At 37.2% G+C, this 25,643-nt stretch overlaps 1 protein-coding gene across 1 annotated transcript; it reads left to right on the top strand.

The window, feature by feature from the left end:
* Nucleotides 1-14,160: 14,160 nt before the first annotated feature.
* On the top strand, nt 14,161-15,099 carry LOC311618763 (olfactory receptor 6C74-like; the record flags this gene model as incomplete). Its single annotated transcript, XM_084876344.1, has 1 exon — nt 14,161-15,099. One exon carries the CDS (start codon nt 14,161-14,163, stop codon nt 15,097-15,099), a length of 939 nt encoding a protein of 312 aa, XP_084732470.1.
* Nucleotides 15,100-25,643: the final 10,544 nt, after the last annotated feature.

Raw genomic sequence — 25,643 nt, 5'->3', positions numbered from 1 at the left:
GTGACCGAAGAACTCCCTTGAATGCACGTGTTTGCTCTGATTGGGGCGTCACAGCTGCTCGACGGACTCCTCTGCTGTGGGTTTTCCAGGCCTCAGAGAAGATCCTCCTTTCCTGGTAAGATGGCACAGCCTTCCCTCCGAGCCCGCAGCTCCGGGAGAGCTCGCTGCCGCCACCGCAGTGCTGGCCACTTGGTCAGGAAATCCTGTCCAGCGGACCCTTCCTTACCTTCCTTGAGAGTCCAGCTTCCCCTTAGCTGCCAATCAACATTCCCTGAGCAACTCAGACCCTGCTTTAACCTGTTCTGGGACCAGGGTCAGAACAAATCCGTCTGTTCGGTAGCCATCTTGTCTCCTCCTCTGAAATGTTCTATAATTTTCTATTCAATTTATTAGCCACTAGACACATTTGACTATTGAGTTCCTGAAATATTATTAATAAGACTACCTAGTTTGCTTAAATTCATTTGTATAAGAATGAACTTATATTTTATTGAATTCATATGTCAATTCAAATGTCTAGAAAGGATGCTACCTATTTAGCAAATAAAATATAAGTACTGTGACAAGGATGAAGCACAGGGCATTCTGGAAACATATGTGTTTAAGAAATCAAAGAATGAAGAATACAGTCATAAAGAGAATAAATTTAAAATAGAATTATGTTTTGTTTTTTTTAATTTCTTTATTAGCAGAAACCAGTTTGGCCCAGTGGATAGAGCGTCGGCTTGCCTACTGAAAGGTCCCTGGTTTGATTCTGGTCAAGGGCATGTACCTTGGTTGCGGGCACATCCCCACTAGGGGGTGTGCAAGAGGCAGCTGATAGATGACTTTCTCTCATCGATGTTTCTAGCTCTCTATCCCTCTCTCTTCCTCTCTGTAAAAAATCAATAAAATAAAAATAAAAATAAATTTGGTTTATTTAGAAAAAAAAATTTATTTATTGATTAAGTTACATAAGTGTCCTTATCCTCCCCCACCCCATTGGACCCTCCCACCACCTCACTCATGCCCTCACTCCCCTGGTGTCTGTGTCCATTGGTGAGGCTTATATGCATGCACACAAGTCTTTTGGTTGATCTCTACCCCTTACCCTCACACTTCCCTACCTTCCCTCTGAGGTTTGACAGTCTGATCGATGTTTCTCTGACTCTGGATCTGTTTTTGTTCATCAGTTTATGTTTTTCATTATATTCCATAAATCAGTGAGATCATGTGATATTTATCTTTCTCTGAATGGCTTATTTCACTTAGCATAAAGCTCCCCAGTTCTATCCATGCTATTGCAAATGGTAAGAACTCATTTTTTACTGCAGTGTAGTATTCCATTATGTCTCTGTACCACCGTTTTTTAATCCACTCATCTGTTGATGGGCACTTAGAGGCTGTTTCCAAATCTTTGCTGTAATAAATTGTGCTCTTATGAATATAGGGGTGCATATATCCTTTCTCATTGGTGTTTCTCGTTTCTTGAGGTATAGTCCTAAAAGTGAAATCACTGGGTCAAATGGGAGTTCCATTTTTAGTTTTTTGAGGAAACTCCATGCTGTTCTCAACAGTGGCTGCACCAGTCTGCAAAAGAGTTCCTTTTTCTATGCATCCTCACCAACACTCGTTTGTTGATTTGTTGATGATAGCCATTCTGACAGGTGTGAGATGGTACTGCATTGTTGTTTTGATTTGCAACTATGGGAAAATTAGTGACTTTGAGCATGTTTTCATATGTCTCTTGGCCTGACTTCCATCTTCTTTTGAAGAGTATCTATTTAGGTCCTTTGCCAATTTTTTTATTGGATTGTTTATTTTCCTTTTGTTAAGTTGTATGAGTTCTCTGTAAATGTTGGAGATTAAACCCTTATTGGTGATAGCATTGGCAAATATGTTCTCCCATGCAGTGGGCTTTCTTATTGTTTTGTTGATGGTTTCTTTTGCTGTGAAAAAACTTTTTATTTTGATGTAGTCCCTTTTGTTTATTTTCTCTTTAGTTTCCATTGACATAGGAGCAGTATCAGTGAAGAAATTCCTTTGGCATATGTCTGATTTTGCAGATGAATTTTTGGAAAGTTCAAAGATGACATGATATTATACATAGAAAACCCTAAAGACCCCATCAAAAAATTATTAGACTTAAAAATGAAATAGGAAATGTAGCAGGATACAAAATTAATGCCAAGAAATTTATGGCATTTCTATACACCAATATTGGATTTACAGAAAGAGACACTAAAAAAGCAATCCCTTTTACCATCACACACAACAAATTAAGGTACCTAGAAATAAACGTGACTAAGGAGGTAAAAGAATTACATGTAGAAAACTATAGGATACTGAAAAAAAAGAGATAGAGGAAGACATAAACAGATGGAAGAACATACCATTTTAATGGATTTCTAGAATCAACATCATTAAAATGTCCATACTACTACTCGAAGCAATCTATAGATTCAATGCACTCCCCATTAAAATACCAATGGCATATTCCACAGACCTAGAAAGAACTCTCCAAAAATAGATCTTGAATGAAATAAGACCAAGAATAGCTGCAGCAATCCTGAGAAAGAAGAGCAAAATAGGATGGATGTCAATACCAGACATCAAGCTGTATTACAAAGCCACTGCTCTCAAAACAGCCTAGTACTGGCACAAGAACAGAAATATAGACCAATGGAATAGAATAGAGAACCCAAATATTGACCCAAACCACTATGCTCAATTAATATTTGACAAAGGAGGCATGAACATACAATGGAGTCAAGACAGTTTCTTCAATAAATGGTGTTGGTAAAGTTGGACAGATACATGAAAAAAAAAAATGAAACTAGACTCCTAATTTACACTATACTCAAAAATAAATTCAAAATGGATCAAGGACTTAAACATAAGACAGGAAACCATAAAAATACTATAGAAATCCACAGGCAGCAAAATATCAGATATATGCCAAATCAATTTCTTCACTGATACTGCTCTTAAAGCAATGGAAACTAAATAGAAAAAAAAAAAATGGCACTACATTAAAATAAAAAGCTTTTGCACAGCAAAAGAAAACATTAACAAAACCACAAGAAAGCCTACTGCATGCCAATGTTATCACTGATAAAGGTTTAATCTCCAATATTTACAGGGAACTCATACAACATCACAAAAGGAAGATAAAGGATCCAACAAAAAAAAATAAATAAATGGGCAATGGATCTAATAAATAGATGCTTTTCTATTGAAGACAGAGGAAGGCCAAGAGACATATGAAAACATGCTGAAAGTCACAATCATCTGAGAGATGCAAATCTAAATGACAATGAGGTATCATCTCACACCTGTCATAATGGCAATCATCAAAAAATCAACAAATGAAAAGTGCTGGAAATGACGCAGAGAAAAAGGAACCCTTGTGCACTGCTGGTGGGAATGCGGACTGGTGCAACCATTGTGAAAAACAATATGGAGTTTCCTCAAAAAACTAAAAATCGAACTCCCAATGACCCAGTAATCCATTTCTAGGAATATACCCCAAGAAACCAGAAACACCAAACAGAAAGGATATATGCATCCCTATGTTCATAGCAGCATAATTTATAATATTAAGATTTGGAAATTGCCTAAATGCCCATCAGCAGATGAGTGGATTAGAAAACTATGGTACACCTACACAATTAAATACTATGCTGTTATATATATATAAAAAAAAAAAAAGGACTTCTTACCATTTGCAGCAGCATGGATGGCACTGGAGAGCATTAAACTAAGTGAAATAAGCCAGGCAATGAAAGAAAAATACCACATGATCTCACTCATTTATGGAAAATAAAGAACATTATAACCTGATGAAGCATCAAACAGACTGTCAAATTACAGCAGAAAGGCTGGGGAGTGTTGGGGAGGAGGGGTGGAGAAAGAGATCAACCAAAGGACTTGTATGCATGCATATAAGCACACCAGTGGTCAAAAAACACTGGGGTGGTGGGATGAGGTCATGTGCAAGAGGAGGGTAGGGAGGTTGGGGAAAAGTCAATAATAAAAAAAAAGGAGATATATGTACTACTATTTGTAATATTTTAAACAATAAACTTTTAAAAAATAGAAACTGGAAAAAAATTGTGTTTTTGGAAACAGATTAGAGGCTCCAGAGAGGTCAAAGCATTACTGACCTGGCAGTTATTAGATAGAACACATCGCTAACATTTAGTGATTGCTTACAGTGAGAATGCATTAGCTCCCATCTTCAAAACTGTGTGATACGTATCATAATGCCATAATGCTCGTCTTACCTAATAATAGACAAACATGTAAATTGACCATACCTCCGCTACCCCACCAGCCAATCAGGAGTGATATGCAAATTAACCCAATAAATGACACTTGAGAAAAGTAGTCACAAAATGTTTGACATCTGACATATGCCAGAATTTTTCAGATTTCATGTGGACATTTTTGCCTAACTCTCAGGTGTCTCCAAATGCAATTATGTGAAATATTTATTCCACATTTTTATGTTATTTTTCTTTTTGACCAAATATTCATTATACGTGAATGTAAATTCTATTTAATTCTTAACCTTGTTATGTAAATAAATATATAAGTAATCCTGTCTAATAAAAGAGTAATATGCAAATTGACCATCACTTCAACACACCAGCTGGCTGCCCCCATGTGGACACAAGATGGTCACCACAAGATGGGTGGGCATTTGGGAGGAACCAGGCCTGCAAAGGAGGATAGTTGGGGGCAATCAGGTCTGCAGGGAAGGGCAGTTGGGGGGAATCAAGCCTGCAGGGGAGGGTAGTTTGGGGGAAACCAGGCCTGTAGGAGAGGGCAGTTGGGGGGGAATCAGGTCTGCAGTGCAGGGCAGTTGGGGGCAATCAGGTCTGCAAGGGGGGACAGTTAGGGGTAACCAGGCTAACAAGGGAGGGCAGTTAGGGGTGAGCAGGCCAGTAGGGGAGGGCAGTTAGGGGCAACCAGGCTGTTAGTGGCGTGGTTAGGAGGATATCAGGCTGGCAGGCAGGTGCACATTTGTGAGCCAGAAGTTCTGGATTGTGAGCCAGCAGTCCTGAATTGTGAGAGGGCTATCTGAATACTCATTTAGGCCTGATCCCAGTGGATAGTCGGACATCTCTTGAGGGGTCCCAGATTGGAGAGGGTGCAGATTGGGCTGAGGGACACTCCCCCACCACCAGCACACAAATTTAGTGTAATGGGCTTCTAGTTTAATATAAGTAAAAGACTATAATATCTTCCCTTTCCTTTATATCCAAAATAATTATGAATATCTTTTGTAAAATTCATAAATATATTTATTAGGTTTAAGTACTTACACTGCACAGTCCCCCTTTTATCTTTCATTAGTAGGCATATATAAATAAATGAGAGAAAATGCAAAAAAAAAAAAAAAAAAAAGGAAGTAATTTTCTACTTAATTTGAAATAAATCTGGTGTTTCTAAATAAATTTTTACTTTTGTTAATAGCAGGTATAATCATGTATTATTTGTGAGCCTGTGATTCTCAAATTGTGTTAGACTTTTAAAAATATTAAAATCTTATTTGTGCATCTATTGCTGCCATCTCTGATATTCCTTTTCTTCTGGAACTTAAATATAACAAAACTGTTAACAGGTTGTGTTTCACTAATATATTTTGAATAAGTGTTAAGAAAAGTTGGACTGAAGGCACATCCATTGTCATCTCTCTTTTTTAAAAAAATATATTTTATTGGATTTTTACAGAAAGGAAGGGAGAGGAATAGAGAGCTGTAAACATCAATGAGAGAGAAACATCGACCAGCTGCCTCCTGCACACCCCCTACTGGGGATGTGCCCGCAACCAAGGTACATGCCCTTGATGGGAATTGAACCTGGGACCTTTCAGTCCACAGACCAATGCTCTATCCACTGAGCCAAACCAGTTTTGGCCATTGTTGTCTCTTAAATACCCTCTTGCTTTGATCTCTGACTTATCCTCCACATTGATGTTGGAACACTTCCTAAAATACAAATTGCTCATGGCACTTTCCTCTAAGAAAATTTTAACGTTATTTTAATTGTTGACACTATTACAGATGATCCTATTTCCCCCACTTTTGCCCATCTCCACCCAGCCTTCCCCAACCCCCCCCCCACCTTCCCCCTGGCCATCAGCACACCACTGTCTGTGTCTACATGTTATCTGTGTAATATAATAAAAGCCTAAGCGACCATTAAGGTGAAAGGACCAGAACGACTGGTCACGACGATGCACACTGACCACAGGGGGCAGAGGCTCAATGCAGGAGCTGCCCCCTAGTGGTCAGTGTGTTTGGAGAGGGGGAGTGCTGCTCAACCAGCAGCTATGCTCAAGGCTGGCAAGCACAGCAATGGTGGTGGAAGACTCTTCTGCCTCTGTAGCAGTGCTAAGAGGCAGAAGTGGTAAGGAGCCTGCTGCTAAGGAGCAGTGAGCTGAGCAGTAAGGAGTTAGCAGGCAGGTGGTAAGGAGTGAGGGGCCCCAGATTGTAAGAGGGATGTCCCGAACTACAAGGGATCAGTCCAGGCTGAAGGTACGACCCTCCCCTCCCCACCCCATACACAAATTTTGTGCACCGGGCCTCTAGTACTTATATGTTATTTGGCTTATCTCTGCTAAGGAATTTTTAAAGGCTTTATATTGCTCACAAAGTAAGGTTCAAACTCCTCAAATGTTTTCATAATTTAGTCATTTCTGTTTCATTTCTTATATCTTCAATTAGGAATCCTATGACTTGATCATACTTCATCCAAAATGTGTGGCAAAAATTTTATGCTCTCACATATATAGAGTGCATGCTCTTTGCTCAGTTTTTCTCCACTTGATGTGAAACACATCAGTTATCAGTTAAAGTTGATTAACATGGAGACTCCTCTGGAAGACTCTGATCGACAAGGCTGTGGTAATTATTCCATACTCAAAGTTTCATTGATTTATACCAACTCTCAATATTGCTATTACAATACATGCAATTAACTATGTTTCTTTCTTGTAGTAGACTCCAATTTCTCAAGAGCAAAACCTCTACATTCTTATCATTTAAACCACTGCCTAGAGAGTGATAAATGAATTAATGAAGCGATGAATGACAAGAAATAAGAACAGAGTTAATATGTGCACTAATAAAATAAGAATCAAATGTGGCCTTCGATGGAGATTAATATAATTCAACCTATGTTGCTATTTAATGAGTGGCAAGATCACAGTCTCCCTTTGTTTTCAAAAACAATTGACATGAGGCTCTGAAATAAATTTATTTATGGTAGCAAGGAAATGCTATGATTTTCTGGTCATTACTCAAGCTAAGAATTGAAAACCCCAAGCTTGTCCTTTCCTTTCTGTAGATTCTTAGTGTGGTTAGAAGTAGACTTCCTGGCTGGCAGCACTTGTAGTGATTGTATTTTATATGCTTATCATATGGCCTTGTATGACCCACGTTCAGTTTAGAAAGGTCAGCCTTTAATGCCATGCTCTTTCCAAGTGATGATTTAAGTAACTCTGTCAATACTTGAAGCATGGACTTCTAACATTCTCATCTTCTTATGGTCACAATATTGCCTTCAGAAGGTCAGATAACTAATTTCAAAATCCCCCCATTAAGGGTATATTTTATGTAACCCGCAGTGCAGCAATGATATATTTTAAGAGTATTTCTATATATCCTGTTTTAGCTCTTGTTTTGGATTATTCTCACAAGATAATTTTATATTACTTCGTCTTAATAGATAGAGAAAACCGCAGATTTCTTCCCTGACCAGTATTACAAAGAACTGTCTCTCAATGTGGCAAGGTTAGGCAGATTTGCTGGTAATATTGTCAGTCTCTTAAGTTTGGGGTTCCTCAACTGTCACATGAACAGATTATATACTATATGTGCAACATGAATGTGGGCACTCTTTACATTGCCCCTGCTGGGGATTAGGAGGCAGGTGGAACTGAGCTAACAGGAAACTCATTCAACCTGCTGTGCTGTAATAACATTTATCGTCTTTGACTTGTGAGTCTTATGCTTTTTGGCAAAATCTAAGAAACTGTGGCTGGCTGACCCCTTACAGCCCTTGCAGTTCTGGGCCGTTTTGCTGTGGGGGAATGACTTGCTGGAAGAGGGCACAAGGGCCTCCAGGGGCAAGGTTAGGGATAGGAAAGGCTCCTTATATCCAGTTGTATATTTTTTTTGCACAAGCGCTGAGAGAGGAGGATAAGGGTGCCCCACTGTCAGGGCAGTAAATGAGGCGAAGGGCAAGGAGGTAGGATTGAAACTAGCTACCTGAACACTCCTTTTTGTTGTTGCCCACTCCTTTGTAGGAAGGAGGAAGGGCCACAGCTGGCGTTGGGTGTAATGCAATATCAGATGTGTGTATGACCCACAAGCAAACACCTGACTACTCATAATGAAAAGTAATTATGCCCATGACTTCTAGTTCTAACTGCAACATGTGAAGTGCTTGAAAGTTATCACCCCCAAATGTATGACCAAAAAGCTGGACAACACGAAAAAACTGCTTTATATTCTCATGGTGAGTCTTTGAGGAAAACAAAACAAAACCAACAACAACCCTTGTGCTTTTTGGCAAGGGAAGTGAAGAGCAATCACTGTGAAGTATACCTGGAGCCTTCTCCATAACAAAGGAACATTGTCCAGAGGAAAAGAATTTATCAGTGTCTGTGGACAAAGGGACTCTGTTCTCTCATCTAATAGGGGATGGAGCGTAGTCAATGGGTGCCATGCTTTCAAGGAACTGGATTGAGCATGCTGCAGGCAGAGAAAGGAGTAGAGGCCAGTGAGGGGAAAAGATAAACCACTGGAGAAATGCTTGTGAATGTCAGAGCCCAGGGACAAAGGCTCATTAAAAGGCCAGCATTTAATTGGAAGATCAAAGAATGTTCTTTTATTATAGGAGAAAACTGTTCCTCATCTTCTTCTATTGCTAGTGTGTACATGGGAGGGTGCTTGGGGTACTGCTGGAAGAGCACTTCTTCTCTGGAAGAGGATGAGATAAGATAAAGCTTTATTTTTGTGGAACGATACCCCTGAGTTTCCAAAGTCCCATTTCCCTTAGTCCAATCATAGAAGAAGTATCGCTGGGGTTTCAGTAAAGCTACAATCGGAGCCAGTGTCCAGCGGTTCCTTCGTGTGTTGCAGCTAGGCACATTCAGCATCAGGCTCGTTACAATAGTCCATGTGTGTGGGGTTCCCATGACCATATGCCATGCGAGGGGATGCAGAGAAGCAGGAGCCAAAGAACCCCACAAGCCCAGAGCCACATGAGTCCCACGAGGCCAGAGAGTTAACTCCTTTGTTTAGGGGGTTATGTGTCCCAAATCCTCATGCCTTTGCAGGCCATTCCCATTCCGGCAGCTCTCTCTGCCCCCAGGTATGATTGACAGCAAACACATTGCAGATGTCCCCTCAGCTTTCCTAGCACGTGTCTATCTTCCCTTTGTCCAGTCCCCTCCCCCAAGGTTTGGCAGGGAACATGCCTACAATGTCTGGCCTTTTCTCTGCTCCTTTCCTGTCATTAATAACTTGCTAATTACAACTGTATCACTGTGGCTCCCTCACACATTACCTCCTCATCAACAGAAGATACAAGATAAACCAGTGAGTTATACTTGACAGGTTCACTCCAGACACAGGTTCACTCCAGAGAAGGAGTTCTTACAAAAACACAAAGTCAAAAGGGAAAGAAAAGGGATAGTAGAGAACGTAGATGCTTCTGGCACGTACAGCTACAGAAAACATTAAACCCAGCTCAGGTCCTACAGATAATAACCAAAACTCTCACCCTGAAGGCCTATTTACCTCCATTCCTCTGGCGGCATTGATCATCCAGCTTTTCTCACAAAGTACAAGTGCTAGGAGCAGAAATAGAAGAGTGGAGTCTGGCTATAATTACAAGAACTATTAATCTGTGAAATATTAATTGGGCTCTGTTAACTCTACTTGTTCTGTTCTGATTAGAAATATCACATTCTAACCAGGCAGGCAGTTGAATGCCCGTGGACATGGGAATTAGCCTCCTTTCCCAAGAACTGCCTATCGTCATGGAAAGATTAACAACATCGTTGTTGAAATAATCGGGTCCTATAGGTGCCTTCCCTTTGTGACTCTCCACCCCCGCCCACCCCCAAGTCTGTACTGCCTGTAACCATTATACCTTGTCTGCTTCCCTGTGCCTGTAATTCCCACTTTCCCATGTAACCTTTGACTTTCTACCCAATAGAACCAGCTGCCTAATGGGGTAAAGTAGAGCAGATTTTTGTGGACAATCTGCTGCTCTCCCATTCTGCCAGCATTATTGTAATAAACACTCATATATGATTCAATCCTGGCTCTGCTTAATATGCTCAAGTCAACTGGTTGTCCAGTTTCATTTTCTGGTTATTCTGTGAAGCCACAAGTGGGAAGACTCCTCTGGGTGAATGGCAGGGATCCCATTTGCTGCTTGCACTTGGGGTTTCTCTGCTGGAGGCCTGGAATCTTATTCACAGCTGCCTGGAATTTTCCTGTTTTTGAGTCTCAGCTACAGCCTCAGTCATCTCTGTCATCTCACTTCAGACCTAAGTTGAATAGAGTGTTCTATAATTCTGTAACAAGGGGCATCTGTAATATTCTGCTCTCCCATCTGATGTGAGTCTGATCAGCTCCTGGTAGCCAGTGGCATCTTAAGGTCCTTGCCTGGTCCCTGCATTCAATCCTGGTGAGCTTATGATGGAGACAAGGCCCAGCATAGCCAAGGACATTCTTTTAAGTGTGTTTAGAGAATTACAAAATAACTAGTGGCCCAGGTGCATGAAATTAGTGCATATGGGGTATCCCTCAGCCCAGCCTGAACCCACTCTAATCTGGGACATCCCCTTTGCAATCCTGGACCACTGATTCCGAATCACTCACTTGCCTGCCTGAGTGAGAGATCCTGGGAATATGGGATCAGGAAAAGGGCCTCTGGTCCACAGATAGGAGGGCCCAAGTCCTACTGGAGTCAGACGCCAAGGCAGCAGCCCACCTGGGCAGGAGGCTAATGACCTCACCACACCCTGCCCACCACCCACCTGGCATTCTGGCATTCGGTCCTGCCTTTGGTCACTTTGGACATTATGGACACTGGACCATATATATACCGTACTAGATTGATGTACAATATTTTCTGCCAGGTTAAATTGTCTATCGCATATTCTCACATTTTATTACTAATTAACATAAACTTTATTTTTTCTTTCAGGTCTTTATCTGGGATTTCATATGTTAGAGAAATGTACTAGTATACTGAATTCTCTGGAGACATAGTATAAACTAATATTTAAAAAAATTATATGTTCAAAGTAATTTAGTGCCTGGGGAGAATACTTCTAAAACAACATATAAATTGGTTTGCTTTGGGAAATGGTGTTCAAGAATCTTATATCCACATGAGAATTCTTCGTAATCTAGATAATTTTCCTTTAGAGTACAGAAAGCATAAATACTACACAAGATCAAGTGTTGATTAATCTGTAATACTTAGAATATTCAACACATAATGGGAAAATTTAATTCATTGCATAAAAATCAGTAATAAAATAGTTAAACTCTTTCAAAGTAGCGGCTAAAAAACAATCATAGATTGCATAATAGAGTGAAATTCATTAAAAAAATGGAACATTGATGTGTTTTGATCAGCTGATGATAAGAGAGCAAAGTATTGAAACAGACTTTTTGTCGGAATAAATCTGTAATTATATCTTATTTTAAAAGGTGTTTAAGTTTTTAACTGTTTTTAGTAGACTCCAAAAGATGAAAACAATATTTCTCAAAAGTAATGGCAATGTTTCCTGGTAGATATATTTTATCTCACATCTGTTCTATTTTCACCTTAAACCTTGTTTCCGCAACCTTTAAAATTTTAAGGTAGGGGAAATGGTGAAGAAGACAAAATGAAATATAATGAATGCTTAGCACTGAAGTCCTTTCTCTTTTTGAAATCTATCTAATATTGACAGTATCTAATACAAAGAAATATACCTGCATTCATAGGCATGACTTGTAATGGTTTCATTTTGTCAGTTTTGTTGTGTTTTTTTTTTTTTTTACAGTGTATGTTGGGAGATAGTTGGTGTGCACAATTGTTGAAGTTGGACAAAGAAATGGTTTGACGTGATAAAATTCTTATTTGGGTGATTTAAATATAACTTTTCCACAGTGTTGCCATTATGGTAAGTTGTGTAAATGAGGGAAATTTTATAACAGGCAGCTTCACAAATATCTGCATGAGAAAGGAATGTCCGGGGAGAAAGGCTAGTTTTTTTTCACTCATAAATGTCTATATATTAAACATACATGATTTTGATAATAAATCTCTAATAATTTCCTTTAATGAAATCATGCATGTAGTCTTCACTTTATCTCTGTTCAGGCTGTTTCCTCTCTAAGGAATGAATATCTTCTCTCATTGTTTCATATTCTAAGACCTAGCTTTAAATATATATATGTATATATATGGCTTTTTAATGATAATACGTTTTAAATAAGTTAGAAATAATAATTTTTATATTCTCAAACACAAAACATTATTTTACCATAAGACCTTAATCATTTTATGTGTTAGATGAAGATACTGAGGAAAGAAATTTTCCTTAGAGATAATGTTAAGCTTTTTTATTTTAAAGAAATAAGCTATTATCTGGCCCATAGTATTTTGTACAGAATGTGTACTTCTAAGGAAACTACTTTAGAAATCTTAATGCTGATGTACAACTTACTAGCTGTGCAAACCTGAACAATGTGTCTCAATATATGCCTCCTGTTCAGACTAGTCATCCATAGATATTTCGTTAACTGTGTTTATCAAATATTTGAATATTCTTATGACAAGAAAATACATACCTCTAAAAATTTTTGTCACACTATTCTGTGATTTATTATGTGTTTGAAATTTGCCAAATAATTATCTTCTCTTTCAGGCTATGATGATCTCAAAACTGTTTATGTTTCAGTCCATATTTTAGACAAAGAACAAAAAGGTAAGCATAAGAAAGGCAAGCAGATAGAGAGCAGTTGCATTGGTAAATAGTTCCTCTTTATAATTTTTACTTATGAAGTGCATATTTTTAATCTTTCTTTTACTTTTCCCCTCAAATTCACTATACTATTTTTCAAAAACCATTCTTCCCTCTTTAGGTTTCCATAAAGCTTTATTCTGTGCTTTTACCTTTCTCTTTATTCCTTTCATCTCATATGATTTAATGAATCCATTTTTATATGCTTATCTCTGCTTCTTTTTTAAATGGAAATTTAAAAATTGTTTTAAGAGAAAGAAACTTTGATTTGTTGTTCCTCTTATTTATGCATTCCCTGGTTGATTCTTCTATATGCCCTGAGTGGGAACTGAACCCTCAACCTTGGTGTATTAGGATAACACTTGAACCAACTGACCTACCCAACCTGGCCTATTTCTCTCAGCTTTTATATTCCTTATTCTCACAAATTAGCAGTTTCTTATTACACAGACTGACATTACCAGACTGTGCTTGCTGATTTTGTTTTGGGGTACAAGTTGATAAGTGCTTGTTTGCAACAGAGATTGAGGAGATGGATATAATATTGAGAACAGAATTTTTCCCCCAATACCTCCTAAACATTTACCTGGAATTGGATATCGTTAACCATGAAAATAAACGGGACAAGAATCAGGCATGGTTTTTGGAATTTGCTTAGTTGAGTGAAATAGTAAATGTATACTAGCCTTGTTTATTGATGATGGCTAGGTTTGTGTACATGTGTGTGTGTGCGGGAAATTATGAACCTGTAATGTCATCATTTTGGTTCTAGGATGAAAACTTCTTTATTCAGACTAAATGGCATGCCATCCCAACTCTTGAATTTTAACAAGAGAAAAAAAACACAGCATTTTCCTATGCTTTGAAAATCTCTAATCCCTCTAATTTCCCCACATAAAAACAACCTAAAATTACTATTGCTATATAGGTTATTCTCTAGTACAATTTTCAACTACAGTTTTAACTACTTTTTCACTGCCCCACAAAATTTAAAAAAAAACAAAACATAAAAGAGCAATCTATTTTTCTTTCTGAAATATCACTTTGCTAACTTTAAATTCAAGGTTAATTATCATGGTTATTGGGACCATCATTTTCTTCTTTTTCCCTATTCAGATATAGCAAGTACAGTAATGGGAAATCATACATCCTGGACAGTGTTTATCCTAGCAGGCTTGACTGATGACCCACAATGGAAAGTTGTGTTATTCGTCTTCCTGCTTCTCATTTACGTGCTAAGCATCACCGGCAATCTGATTATCATCACACTCACCCTGGTGGATATTCACCTCAAGACCCCCATGTATTTTTTCCTTCGGAATTTTTCCTTTTTAGAAATCTCCTACACTAGTACATGCATTCCTAAGTTTTTGCTTACTATTGCAACAGGGGACAAAACCATTTCCTATAATTGTTGTGCCACTAAGTTGTTTTTTGCCTTCCTTTTTGGAGCATCTGAATTTTACTTGCTGGCAGTCATGTCCTATGACCGCTATGTTGCCATCTGCAAGCCCCTGCATTACACAGTCATCATGAGCAATAAAATCTGCACACAGCTTGTCCTCAGTTGTTGGCTTGCTGGCTTTTTTGTCATCTTTCCACCGCTCATCTTAGGCCTGGATCTTGACTACTGTGACTCCAATATTATTGAGCATTTCTACTGTGACTCCACTCCTGTTATGCAGATGTCTTGCACAGACACAGGGACCATTGAGCTGATGGGATTCATCTCTGCTTTGGTGACACTTTTGGTCACATTGATAATGGTGATACTATCATATGCCTTTATTGCCTTGACCATTTTAAAATTCCCTTCAACTAGTCAGAGGAAAAAAGCTTTTTCAACATGTTCTTCTCACATGATTGTGATATCCATTTCTTATGGCAGCTGTATTTTCATGTATGTTCAGCCATCCGTCAAACAAAAGGTATCTTTTTCCAAGGGAATTTCCGTGCTCAATACTTCAGTTGCACCACTTTTGAACCCTTTCATCTACACTTTACGGAACCAACAAGTGAAAAAAGCCTTCATGATTATGATTCACAGGGTTATTTTTTTCTCAAAGAAATGAATGTCCTAATGCTCTCTCTATACAAAAGAAATTAACAAAGGAGCCCTTAACAACAATATATCTAATAGTATCTTCCAGTTCACAGTTTCTCCCTTTTTCCCTTTCTTTTCTAAGATATTAACCTTTATCTCTTTGAAGCTTTATTTTCACAGAAGTCATTGGTCTACATTAATTTTGTTTATTTTCTTCATTAGAAAAAATTTTTTTCCTGACTTTATTTTCTTTTCTTCTGGACATGTAAAGAAGTTGAACTAAATTTTTAATGTGTTTTTCTGTCTTTCAATTCTAATTAGTCAAGACAATGAAATACTATTTAATTTGAATTACATATAATGTAGCATGCAATGCCAAGTTTGTTACTGTATTTTATTTATGATCATTGGCAACTTATTTAAAACTAATATTCTTTTACATTTTTTGTAATACTACTGATTTATTGGTGCACTTTCTATTTGAAATAATTAAAAGGAAACTGTGACAGATTTGCAAGAGTGTTGATGCTCATCTTTGAAAATGTTTGTTTATTAAAGATATGATTGCTGTTTTAAAGTACATTTTATAAAACTAGTTATTTATAAGAAATATTTGAAAAATAGCCAAGAAATGAAATAAAGGATAGGTAGGCAGAAAACTACATAAGGTATATAGTTGACTAGACAATTATATAAGTTTATGTAGCATTTGTAGGATGAACAGGATCTTAAATATATTTGAATCATAGATATGATTTCAGGGAAAATGGCTATTTAAACAATTAATTATATTTTTCTTGATAGTTTTGTTTGTATATTCATTTTGATAAAGTTGATTTAATAATCTTAAAACATTATCAAACTTTTAGAAATTTTAAGAGCAAGGAAATGAAAAAAAATATGTTTGTATAATTTTGAGCCAACCTAATCAAAATAAAACCTGAGTTTCTCTTACTGTTCTGATTATTTTTGATTCTGTTATATCTCAATCAGGATGAGTTCACTTATCACATCTAAGGTAAACCACTTATTCCTTACTGAGCTGTCCATAAATGCTTTACTTAATAGATATTTAAATGTCTGCCCTCTATTAGTTATTTACCATAGAGGATGTTTTGTGACTTTTAATAAAGATCACCAATATTTCTTAAGGTGAAATCATCTTGGCATGTGATTAAAGTCTGTAAAACATGCAGATAATTCTCCCATAAATGTAAGTTCAAGGCATAAATGTGGTTTATTTCTGAATATCTCAAATGTAAATTTCTATGTTTTAGAATATATTTATCATCTGTAGTGCTCTCTTTTTCTCAACATGGCATACTCACTATAATCAGATTGTCTAAAAAATATCTAATTTTAAGTTAATCAGTCATAATTTGAAATATTAATTATGCATGGTTTCTTTTCTTATTTAATTTACTGGAATTTTTTATTATTTATGATATTATTTACTAAACATTGAGGTAAGGTTTCCATTTTGATCAAAATACTTGAAATATTTCATTCCTAATAAATATATTTTCTTGCTTGTTTTGTAATCTGAATTTGAAAGGTATCATCCTTGCCTACATTTAGCTGTTATTGCTTTCATTACTTTTTATTTTACATTCTCTTCTCAGCCATCTTTTACTGGTTTATAAGCCACCAATTCAGTAACCTCTTTTAAACCCTGCCTTTCCAGATTAGTCATCTTTTTACTATCATAGTAATGAATATCAGCATTACTTAGAACAATTGATCTCTGCCTTAATAGTTAAAAGAATTTATTTGTTTTGATAAAATTAGATTTTATTGTGTGGTTTTCTGTGATTATATGGAAAGTGTTTTTGTTCATTTATTTGTTTGTTTTGTTAATCCTCACCCAAGGTTATTTTTCCATCAATTTCTTAGAAAGAGTGGAGGGGACAAGGTGGGAGGAAGGGGGGAGACAGAGAGAGGGAAACACCAATGTGGGAGAGACACATTGATTGGTTGCCTCTTACCGAATGCACCCCTACCATGGCTGGGGATAACTTGGATAGCAGGTATGTGCTATTGACCAGAATTAGACCCAGAATCATTGGCCAATGATTGGGGCCAATGCTCTGGCCAATGCACTGAGCCAAACTGGCTAAGGCTGGAGTGCTATCCCTCTCTCTCTCTCTCTCTCTCTCTCTCTCTCTCTCTTTCTCTCTCTCTCTCTCCCTATCCTATCCTTATTCCTATCCCTACCCCTACCCATTCCTCTACCTCTACCTTTACCTATCTCTATCTCTATCTATCTCTGTCTCTATCTCTATTATTTCTATCATCTCTTTCTCTACCTTTTTTGATTCTCCCTCCCCCCCATGCTTGATTCCTAAATATTAGAATCCTCAGTGCTCTTCTCTTTATTATCTTTGCAATTTCCCTAATGATAGATCACATCTAATTTCAATAGTGTGTGTGTGTGTGTGTGTGTGTGTGTGTGTGTAAAGTGGCTGAAAATCTTCTGAAAGTATTGAGAAATGGCAAAATGTAAGTTAAAGAAACTCAGAGAACACAAGAAGAGGAAACCTCCTTTAGGCACAATCCTTTAAAGCTGAAAAAATAACAAGGCAAAAAGAAAACCTTGAAGGCATTTAAGGGGGAAAACATATGTACTACATATAAACATGAATAACAATTGGTTCTGACTTCTCATTAGAAGCAATACAAGCAAAAAAGTTATATAGTCACAACCTGGAATTCTACATTCTAAGATGAAAGAGGAGTAAAAAAGTCAGATAGATGAAAACAGGAATGTATTGTCAACAAACCCACGTTATAAGAAATTTTAAAGGATTTCCTACTGACAGAAACAAAAATATTTTAAATAAAAAAATTAAAATATCTTCATGAAATGAAGAGCTTCAAAACTGGAATAAGAGGAAGTAAAATATAATATTTTTTCTCATTTTAATTCCTCTGAAAGTGACCAAGGCAATGATGGTAATGTTTATAGTAAAGGAAAACAGAATTGATAATCTTATTTATTGTTTTGGTCAAGGATGTCTGCCTGCACCTGAGTGCCAGAGCAAATCAAACTCTATTTGTGGGAATATGTCCTCATCTAGGGACTTTACCCTTGTATAGTTGTGAGTATACAGTAAAAAAGGCACCAGCATACCAAGGGAGTTTCCAATGAAAATAACAGGAATAGAGACTCAAAAGATCTAGATGTATTTAGCACAGTCTGTAAAAACAATTAGAGCATTATTTTCATAGAAGAGGTATAAATTAATGATCTAAAATAATTGGTATTGATAATTCAAGAAATATTCATACAATAATTGACACCAGAAGAGAGGTTATGTACTGGAAAAATGGTCAGGAGAAATATCCAGAATTATTTTTATAAAAAGTGCACAGAATATATATTCTTTACTAAGGGACTTAGTAAAATGAAATCAGCCCTAGGAAACAAAGATCAGAGAAACATAGGACAAAAGCTTCAGTTGAATATATAATTATTAAGAATTTTTAAAACCAATTAAATATATCAGAATATATATGTAATAACACAGAATGAAAAATCTAGAATTCAACATTCAAATAAAATATTTATAATAAAATAAAGATGTGTAGCTCAAAAGTGTGTTGTAAACAGTCTGTCATTAAAGGCAGCACAGAGATGCAAGAAGCGTAATTGTAAAAATTAGATAAAATAGAAGCAGAAAGAGAGAGCAACTGAGGGTCTTGTGCTGTGAGTGTTTATTGGCAAGCTGGGAGACAGCGAACACCAGAAGAAACTGCTGGGGGGCTGCTGACAGAGGTGCCCCTCACAGGGAAGCACCCACGCGGGCTGTGTCCCTGCCCGAAGCTACCTACCGGCTTGGACGGGGAAACCTCGCCATCTTGAGAGGAAGATAGGATCGTGTCAGAGGCCTGAATATCCACAGCCGCAGCGACCACCAAGCATCTGTGACCCCCAGAACGCGGATCCCAAGCGGCGCGAACACTTGCCCTCACAGGATTGCCCCACTGCTCAGCGAAAAGGTCAGATTTCGCGGGGAGAGGGTGGAGAGCGCTCGCGGCGAAAACAAAAAGCCTGTGCGCACAGAGCGCGCTCCCGGAAGCTGGAGGACAGGGGTGGTGATTACAAGTAGAAGCCCCCGCTGTTGGGCGGTTGTCACCCTTGAAAGTGGACGGGGCTCCTAACAGGGGAGATATCTAAAGAGCAACACATTTGGATCCGGCTCGGAGGGATATCGGAGAGTTGCGGGAGATTGCAGTTGCTCGGACCTGCCCCTTCCCCCCCTCCATAGTTCCAGCTTCAGAGAGGACGAAAAAAAAAAAAAAGCTGGAGAGGCTTTAGAGTCTGGGAAGTCAACCTAGAAACACTGCCCCCAGAGGCTAATTCACAAATTGACTCTAGTGTAATAAAAACAAAGCAAAACCTGCCTAAAAATCAGGACTGGATCATAACAATAGAGGAAGCGAATGACCTTCATTACTGCTAATTTTAATTAAATTTTTAAAATTTTATTATTATTTTTTTTTAATTTTTAAATTTTTGTTTTTTACTTTTGTTTTCATTATTTGCAACGTTTACTCAAGAAACTATTTTTTTTCTTTTTCCTCACTTGATTTTATCTTGATAATTATTACATTGTATATGTAATCAACATTATTACTACTACTAACTTACCTTTTTCATCTTATTTTCTTTTGTTTATTTTTATTATTTTTATTCCATTTGATTATATATATATATATATATATATATATATATATTTTTTTTTTAATTTCAGGATTACTGTTCTACAGTCTTTATCTATCCTTCTTTCTCCAACGCTTTATTCTATCTCAACCCTACCTTTATGCCTTCACCCTCTTTCCAATCTTTTCCTTTGATACCCTGTTTATCTTAACCCTTTCCTGCTCTAGATTTCCCCCATTCCATCTGTCTACCCCCTCCTAAAATTTCACCCTACTTGTATATATCTAATTTCCAACTACCTGCTCCAAACCCATTCACACCTCCCTCGCAGTTGTCCTAAAAACAAAAAAAAAAAACAAAAAAAACAAAACAGTCTTACTCTCTAACTCTGAAGTTGTATGTTGAATGTTAACTTTACTGAAGTTGTATGCTTTTCTTTTATAAGATTGATTTGCCTATGCTTTTTGTTTGATTGCATGTTTTTGTTAGCTGGGTTCTAGTCACCCTTATTGGTGGTTATTAATATCGCAAACACATTTCGATTCAGTGCCTTGTGTGTTGTACCTGGTTGTGTTGTATTTTGTGCCTTTAAATCAAAGCAGGAGAGAGAGAACTACACAACCAGACATCATAGATCATGGGGAGACCAAAAAACAGCCCGCATATGAAAGAAAAGCAGGCTTCACCAGAAAAGGAAGTAAACGATATAGAGGCAAGCAACCTACCAGAGCAAGAATTCAGAGTAACGATCTTAAGATGGCTAAAAAGAATGGAAGACAAATTTGACAATTTGAGTAAGACCCAAGAGGAAATGAAAAAAACCCAAGAGGAAATGAAGATGACTCAAGATGAAATGAAAAATGACATCGCTACTATGAAAAACTCAATAGATAGCATCAAGAGCAGACTAGAAGAAGCAGAGGATCACATCAGTGAGCTAGAAGACAAGATGGAAAAAAATACCCAATTAGAGCAGCTTCTAGAAAAAAAAATTAAAAAGCAGGAGGAGAGCCTACGGGAGCTTTGGGACAATGCAAAACAAAACAATATTCGAATAATAGGGGTTCCGGAAGGAAAGAAAACCGAGGTAGACATGGAAAATGTATTTCAAGAAATAATGACAGAAAATTTTCCTGAGATAGAGAAGAAAAAACCCACACAAATCCAAGATGCTCGCAGAGTCCCAAGCAAAATGGATCCCAGAAGACCGACGCCAAGACATATTATAATTAAATTGGCAAACACCAATGACAAAGTTAGAATCTTAAAAGCAGCCAGAGAGAGACAGAAAGTTACATATAAAGGAACCCCCATCAGACTAACAACTGATTTCTCAACAGAAACTTATCAGGCCAGAAGGGAATGGGATGAAATATACAAAGTCATGCAAAGAAAGGGTCTGAATCCAAGAATACTGTACCCAGCAAGACTATCAATCAAAATTGAAGGGGAAATCAGGAGCTTCACAGACAAAAAAAGACTGAAGGAATTTATCTCCACCAAACCAGCAATGCAAGAAATGCTCAAAGGTCTACTGTAAAAATAAATAAATAGGAAGCGAAGAAGGAACACAGAGGTATAGAATAAAAATGGCATCAAATGAGTACCTATCATTAATAACATTAAATGTAAATGGTTTAAATGCTCCAATCAAAAGACATAGGGTAACAGATTGGATAAGAAAACAAGACCCATACATCTGCTGTCTACAAGAAACCCACCTCAGAAAAAGAGATGCACACAGACTGAGGGTGAAGGGATGGAAAAAGGTTTTCCAGGCAAATGGAAATGAAAAGAAAGCTGGGGTAGCAATACTTATATCTGACAAATTAGATCTCAGAGTGAAGGACATAACAAGAGACAATGAAGGCCACTTCATAATACTAAAGGGAGCAATCAAACAAGAAGAAATAACCCTGGTAAATATATATGCACCCAATACGGGAGCACCCAAATACATAAAAAAACTGCTGGAGGACATTAAGGGAGAGATTAACAGCAATACAATCATAGTAGGAGATTTTAATACCCCACTGTCACCCTTCGACAAATCATCCAAACAAAAAATCAGCAAAGAAATATCAATCCTAAATGACTCACTAGACCAGATGGAATTAATTGACATCTTCAGAACATTCCACCCCAAAGCCACAGAATATACATTCTTCTCAAATGCACATGGGACATTCTCAAAGATAGACCACATTTTGGGACATAGGCAAAGTCTCTTCAAATTCAAGAAGATAGAAATCATATCAAGCATCTTCTCAGACCATAATGGCATAAAACTGGAAATTAACTACAATAAAAATAATCCAAAGAAATCAAACACATGGAGACTAAACAGCATGCTATTAAACAAGGACTGGGTTACCAGAGAAATCAAGGAAGAAATTAAAAACATCCTGGAAACAAATGACAATGAAAACACAACAATCCAAAATCTATGGGACACAGCAAAAGCAGTTTTGAGAGGGAAGTTCATATCCTTACAAGCCTATTGCAAAAAACTAGAAAAAAGTGTAACAAATGATCTAACTCTACAACTCAAAGAGTTAGAAAAAGAGCAACAAGAAAAGCCCAGTGTAAGTAGAAGGAAGGAAATAACAAAAATCAGAGCACAGATAAACGACATAGAGACCAAAGAAACAATACATAAGATCAACAAAACCAAGAGCTGGTTCTTCGAAAGAATAAACAAGATAGATGGACCTCTAGCCAGACTAACCAAGAAACAAAGAGAGAGGACCCAAATAAACAAAATCAGAAATGAAAGAGGTGAAATAACAACAGACCCCACCGAAATACAACGGATTGTTACAAAATACTATGAACAACTCTACTCCAACAAACTGAACAACCTGGAGGAAATGGACATATTCCTAGAAAAATATAATCTTCCAAAACTCAATCAGGAAGAATCTAAAAATCTCAATAAACCAGTGACTTGGGAAGAAATTGAAACCGTCATCAAAAAGCTTCCAGCAAACAAAAGCCCAGGGCCAGATGGCTTCACAGGAGAGTTTTACCAAACATTCAAGGAAGAACTAAAAACTATCCTCCTCAGACTATTCCAAAAAATCCAAGAGGAACACTTCCAAATTCCTTCTATGAAGCCAGCATCACCCTAATACCAAAACCAGATAAAGACAACTCAATGAAAGAGAATTACAGACCAATATCCCTCATGAACATAGATGCTAAAATCCTCAACAAAATTCTAGCAAATCGACTCCAGAAGAGCATCACAAAGATCATACACCACGACCAAGTAGGATTTATTCCAGGAATGCAAGGATGGTACAATATCCGGAAATCAATAAACGTGATACATCACATAAACAAATTGAAAGATAAAAATCATATAGTCATATCAATTGATGCAGAAAAAGCATTCGATAAAATCCAACACCCTTTTCTGATAAAAACTCTTAACAAGGTGGGAGTACAAGGATCATACCTCAACATAATAAAAGCTATATATGATAAACCCACAGCCAACATTATACTCAATGGGCAAAAACTAAAACCATTCCCTCTAAGAACAGGAACAAGACAGGGATGCCCACTCTCGCCACTCCTGTTTGACATAGTACTGGAAGTACTAGCCATTGCAATTAGACAAGAGGAGGAAATAAAAGGCATCCAAATTGGAAAAGAAGAAGTAAAGTTATCCTTATTTGCCGATGACATGATATTGTACATAAAAAACCCAAAAGACTCCATTAAAAAACTAATTGACTTAATAAATGAATTTGGTAATGTAGCAGGATACAAAATTAATGCCAAGAAATCCATGGCTTTTCTATACACCAACAGAGAAACTGCAGAAACAGAGACTAAAAAAGCAATTCCATTTACCATCGCACCAAAAAAATTAAGATACCTAGGAATAACTTTAACTAAGGAAGTAAAGGACCTATATGGGGAAAACTACACGACACTGAAAAAAGAGATAGAGGAAGATGTAAGGAGATGGAAGAACATATCATGTTCATGGATTGGTAGGATCAACATCATCAAAATGTCCATACTTCCTAAAGCAATCTATAGGTTCAATGCACTCCCCATTAAAATACCAACAACATATTTCACCGACCTAGAAAGAACTCTCCAAAAGTTCATTTGGAACAATAAAAGACCCCGAATAGCCACAGCAATCCTGAGAAAGAAGAGTAAAGTAGGAGGGATCTCAATACCAGACTTCAAACTATATTACAAAGCCACTGTTCTCAAAACAGCCTGGTACTGGCACAAGAACAGATATATAGATCAATGGAATCGAATTGAGAACCCAGATATCAACCCAAATCACTATGCTCAACTAATATTTGACAAAGGAGGCACGAATATACAATGGAGTCAAGACAGTTTCTTCAATAAATGGTGTTGGGAAAATTGGACAGACACATGCAAAAGAATGAAACTAGATCACCAACTTACACCATTCACAAAAATAAACTCAAAATGGATACAGGACTTAAACATCAGACGGGAAACCATAAAAATACTAGAAGCATCCACAGGCAGCAAAATCTCAGACGTATGCCAAAAGAACTTCTTCACTGATACTACCCCTAGGGCAATGGAAGCTAAAGAGAAAATAAACAAATGGGACTACATCAAAATAAAAAGCTTTTTTACAGCAAAAGAAACCATCAACAAAACAACAAGAAAGCCCACAGTGTGGGAGAACATATTTGCAAATGATACCACTGATAAAGGTTTAATCTCCAACATCTACAAACAGCTTATACAACTAAATAAAAGGAAGATAAATAATCCAATTAAAAAATGGGCAATGGACCTAAATAGAACATTTTCAAAAGAAGACAGAAGGAAGGCCAAAAGGCATATGAAAACATGCTCAAAGTCACTAATTGTCCGAGAGATGCAAATCAAAACAACAATGCGGTACCATCTCACACCTGTCAGAATGGCCAACATCAACAAATCAACAAACGACAAGTGTTGGCGAGGTTGCGGAGAAAAAGGAACCCTCATGCACTGCTGGTGGGAATGTAGACTGGTGCAACCACTGTGGAGAACAGTGTGGAGTTTCCTCAAAAAACTGAAAATGGAACTCCCATTTGACCCAGTAATCCCACTTCTAGGAATATATCCCAAGAAACTAGAAACACCAATCAGAAAGGATATATGCACCCCTATGTTCATAGCAGCACAATCTACAATAGCCAGAATTTGGAAACAGCCTAAGTGTCCGTCAGCAGATGATTGGATCCAAAAACCATGGTACATCTACACAATGGAATACTATGCGGCCATAAAAAATAAGGAATTCTCATCATTTGCAGCAAACTGGATGGAACTGGAGAACATCATGCTGAGTGAAATAAGCCAATCAATGAAAGAGAAACACCACATGACCTCACTCATTTGTGGATAACAAAGAGCATTATAAACTGATGAACCAAAAGATAGATATAGAGACAGTAAATCAACAAGTAGACTGTCAAATTACAGCGGGGAGGGGAGGAAGATCTGGGGGAGATAATAGATCAACCGAAGGACTTTTATACATGCATATAAGTATAACCAATGGACACAAAACTCTGGGGAGGGAGGGGATGTGTGGGAGGGAGGGTGGGGGGCAAAAAAAAAATCAATAAAATATATTAAAAAAAAATAAATAAATAAAAAATAAAATAAAAAAAAATGTAAGATAAAAAAAAAAAATTAGATAAAATAAATGAATATTGATTTAGTAATAATGGTGTAAGAAGATAATAGATTTAGGACAACTTTGAGATATGTAGAATTGAAATGCCCAACAATAACATAAGTGGTAAGAAGAGATAAATGAACCTAAAATATTCTAAGGTTTTAATAATCTGAAAATTAATTAAGATAAGAATGTATGCTGTTATATCTAGATTAATGTCTGAAAA

Source organism: Pipistrellus hanaki, assembly GCF_964339955.1.
Source record: "Pipistrellus hanaki genome assembly, chromosome: 3".
Lineage (NCBI taxonomy): Eukaryota > Metazoa > Chordata > Mammalia > Chiroptera > Vespertilionidae > Pipistrellus > Pipistrellus hanaki.
The sequence above is the reverse complement of the archived record's forward strand: the minus strand, read 5'-3'. Positions and strand labels throughout refer to the sequence as shown.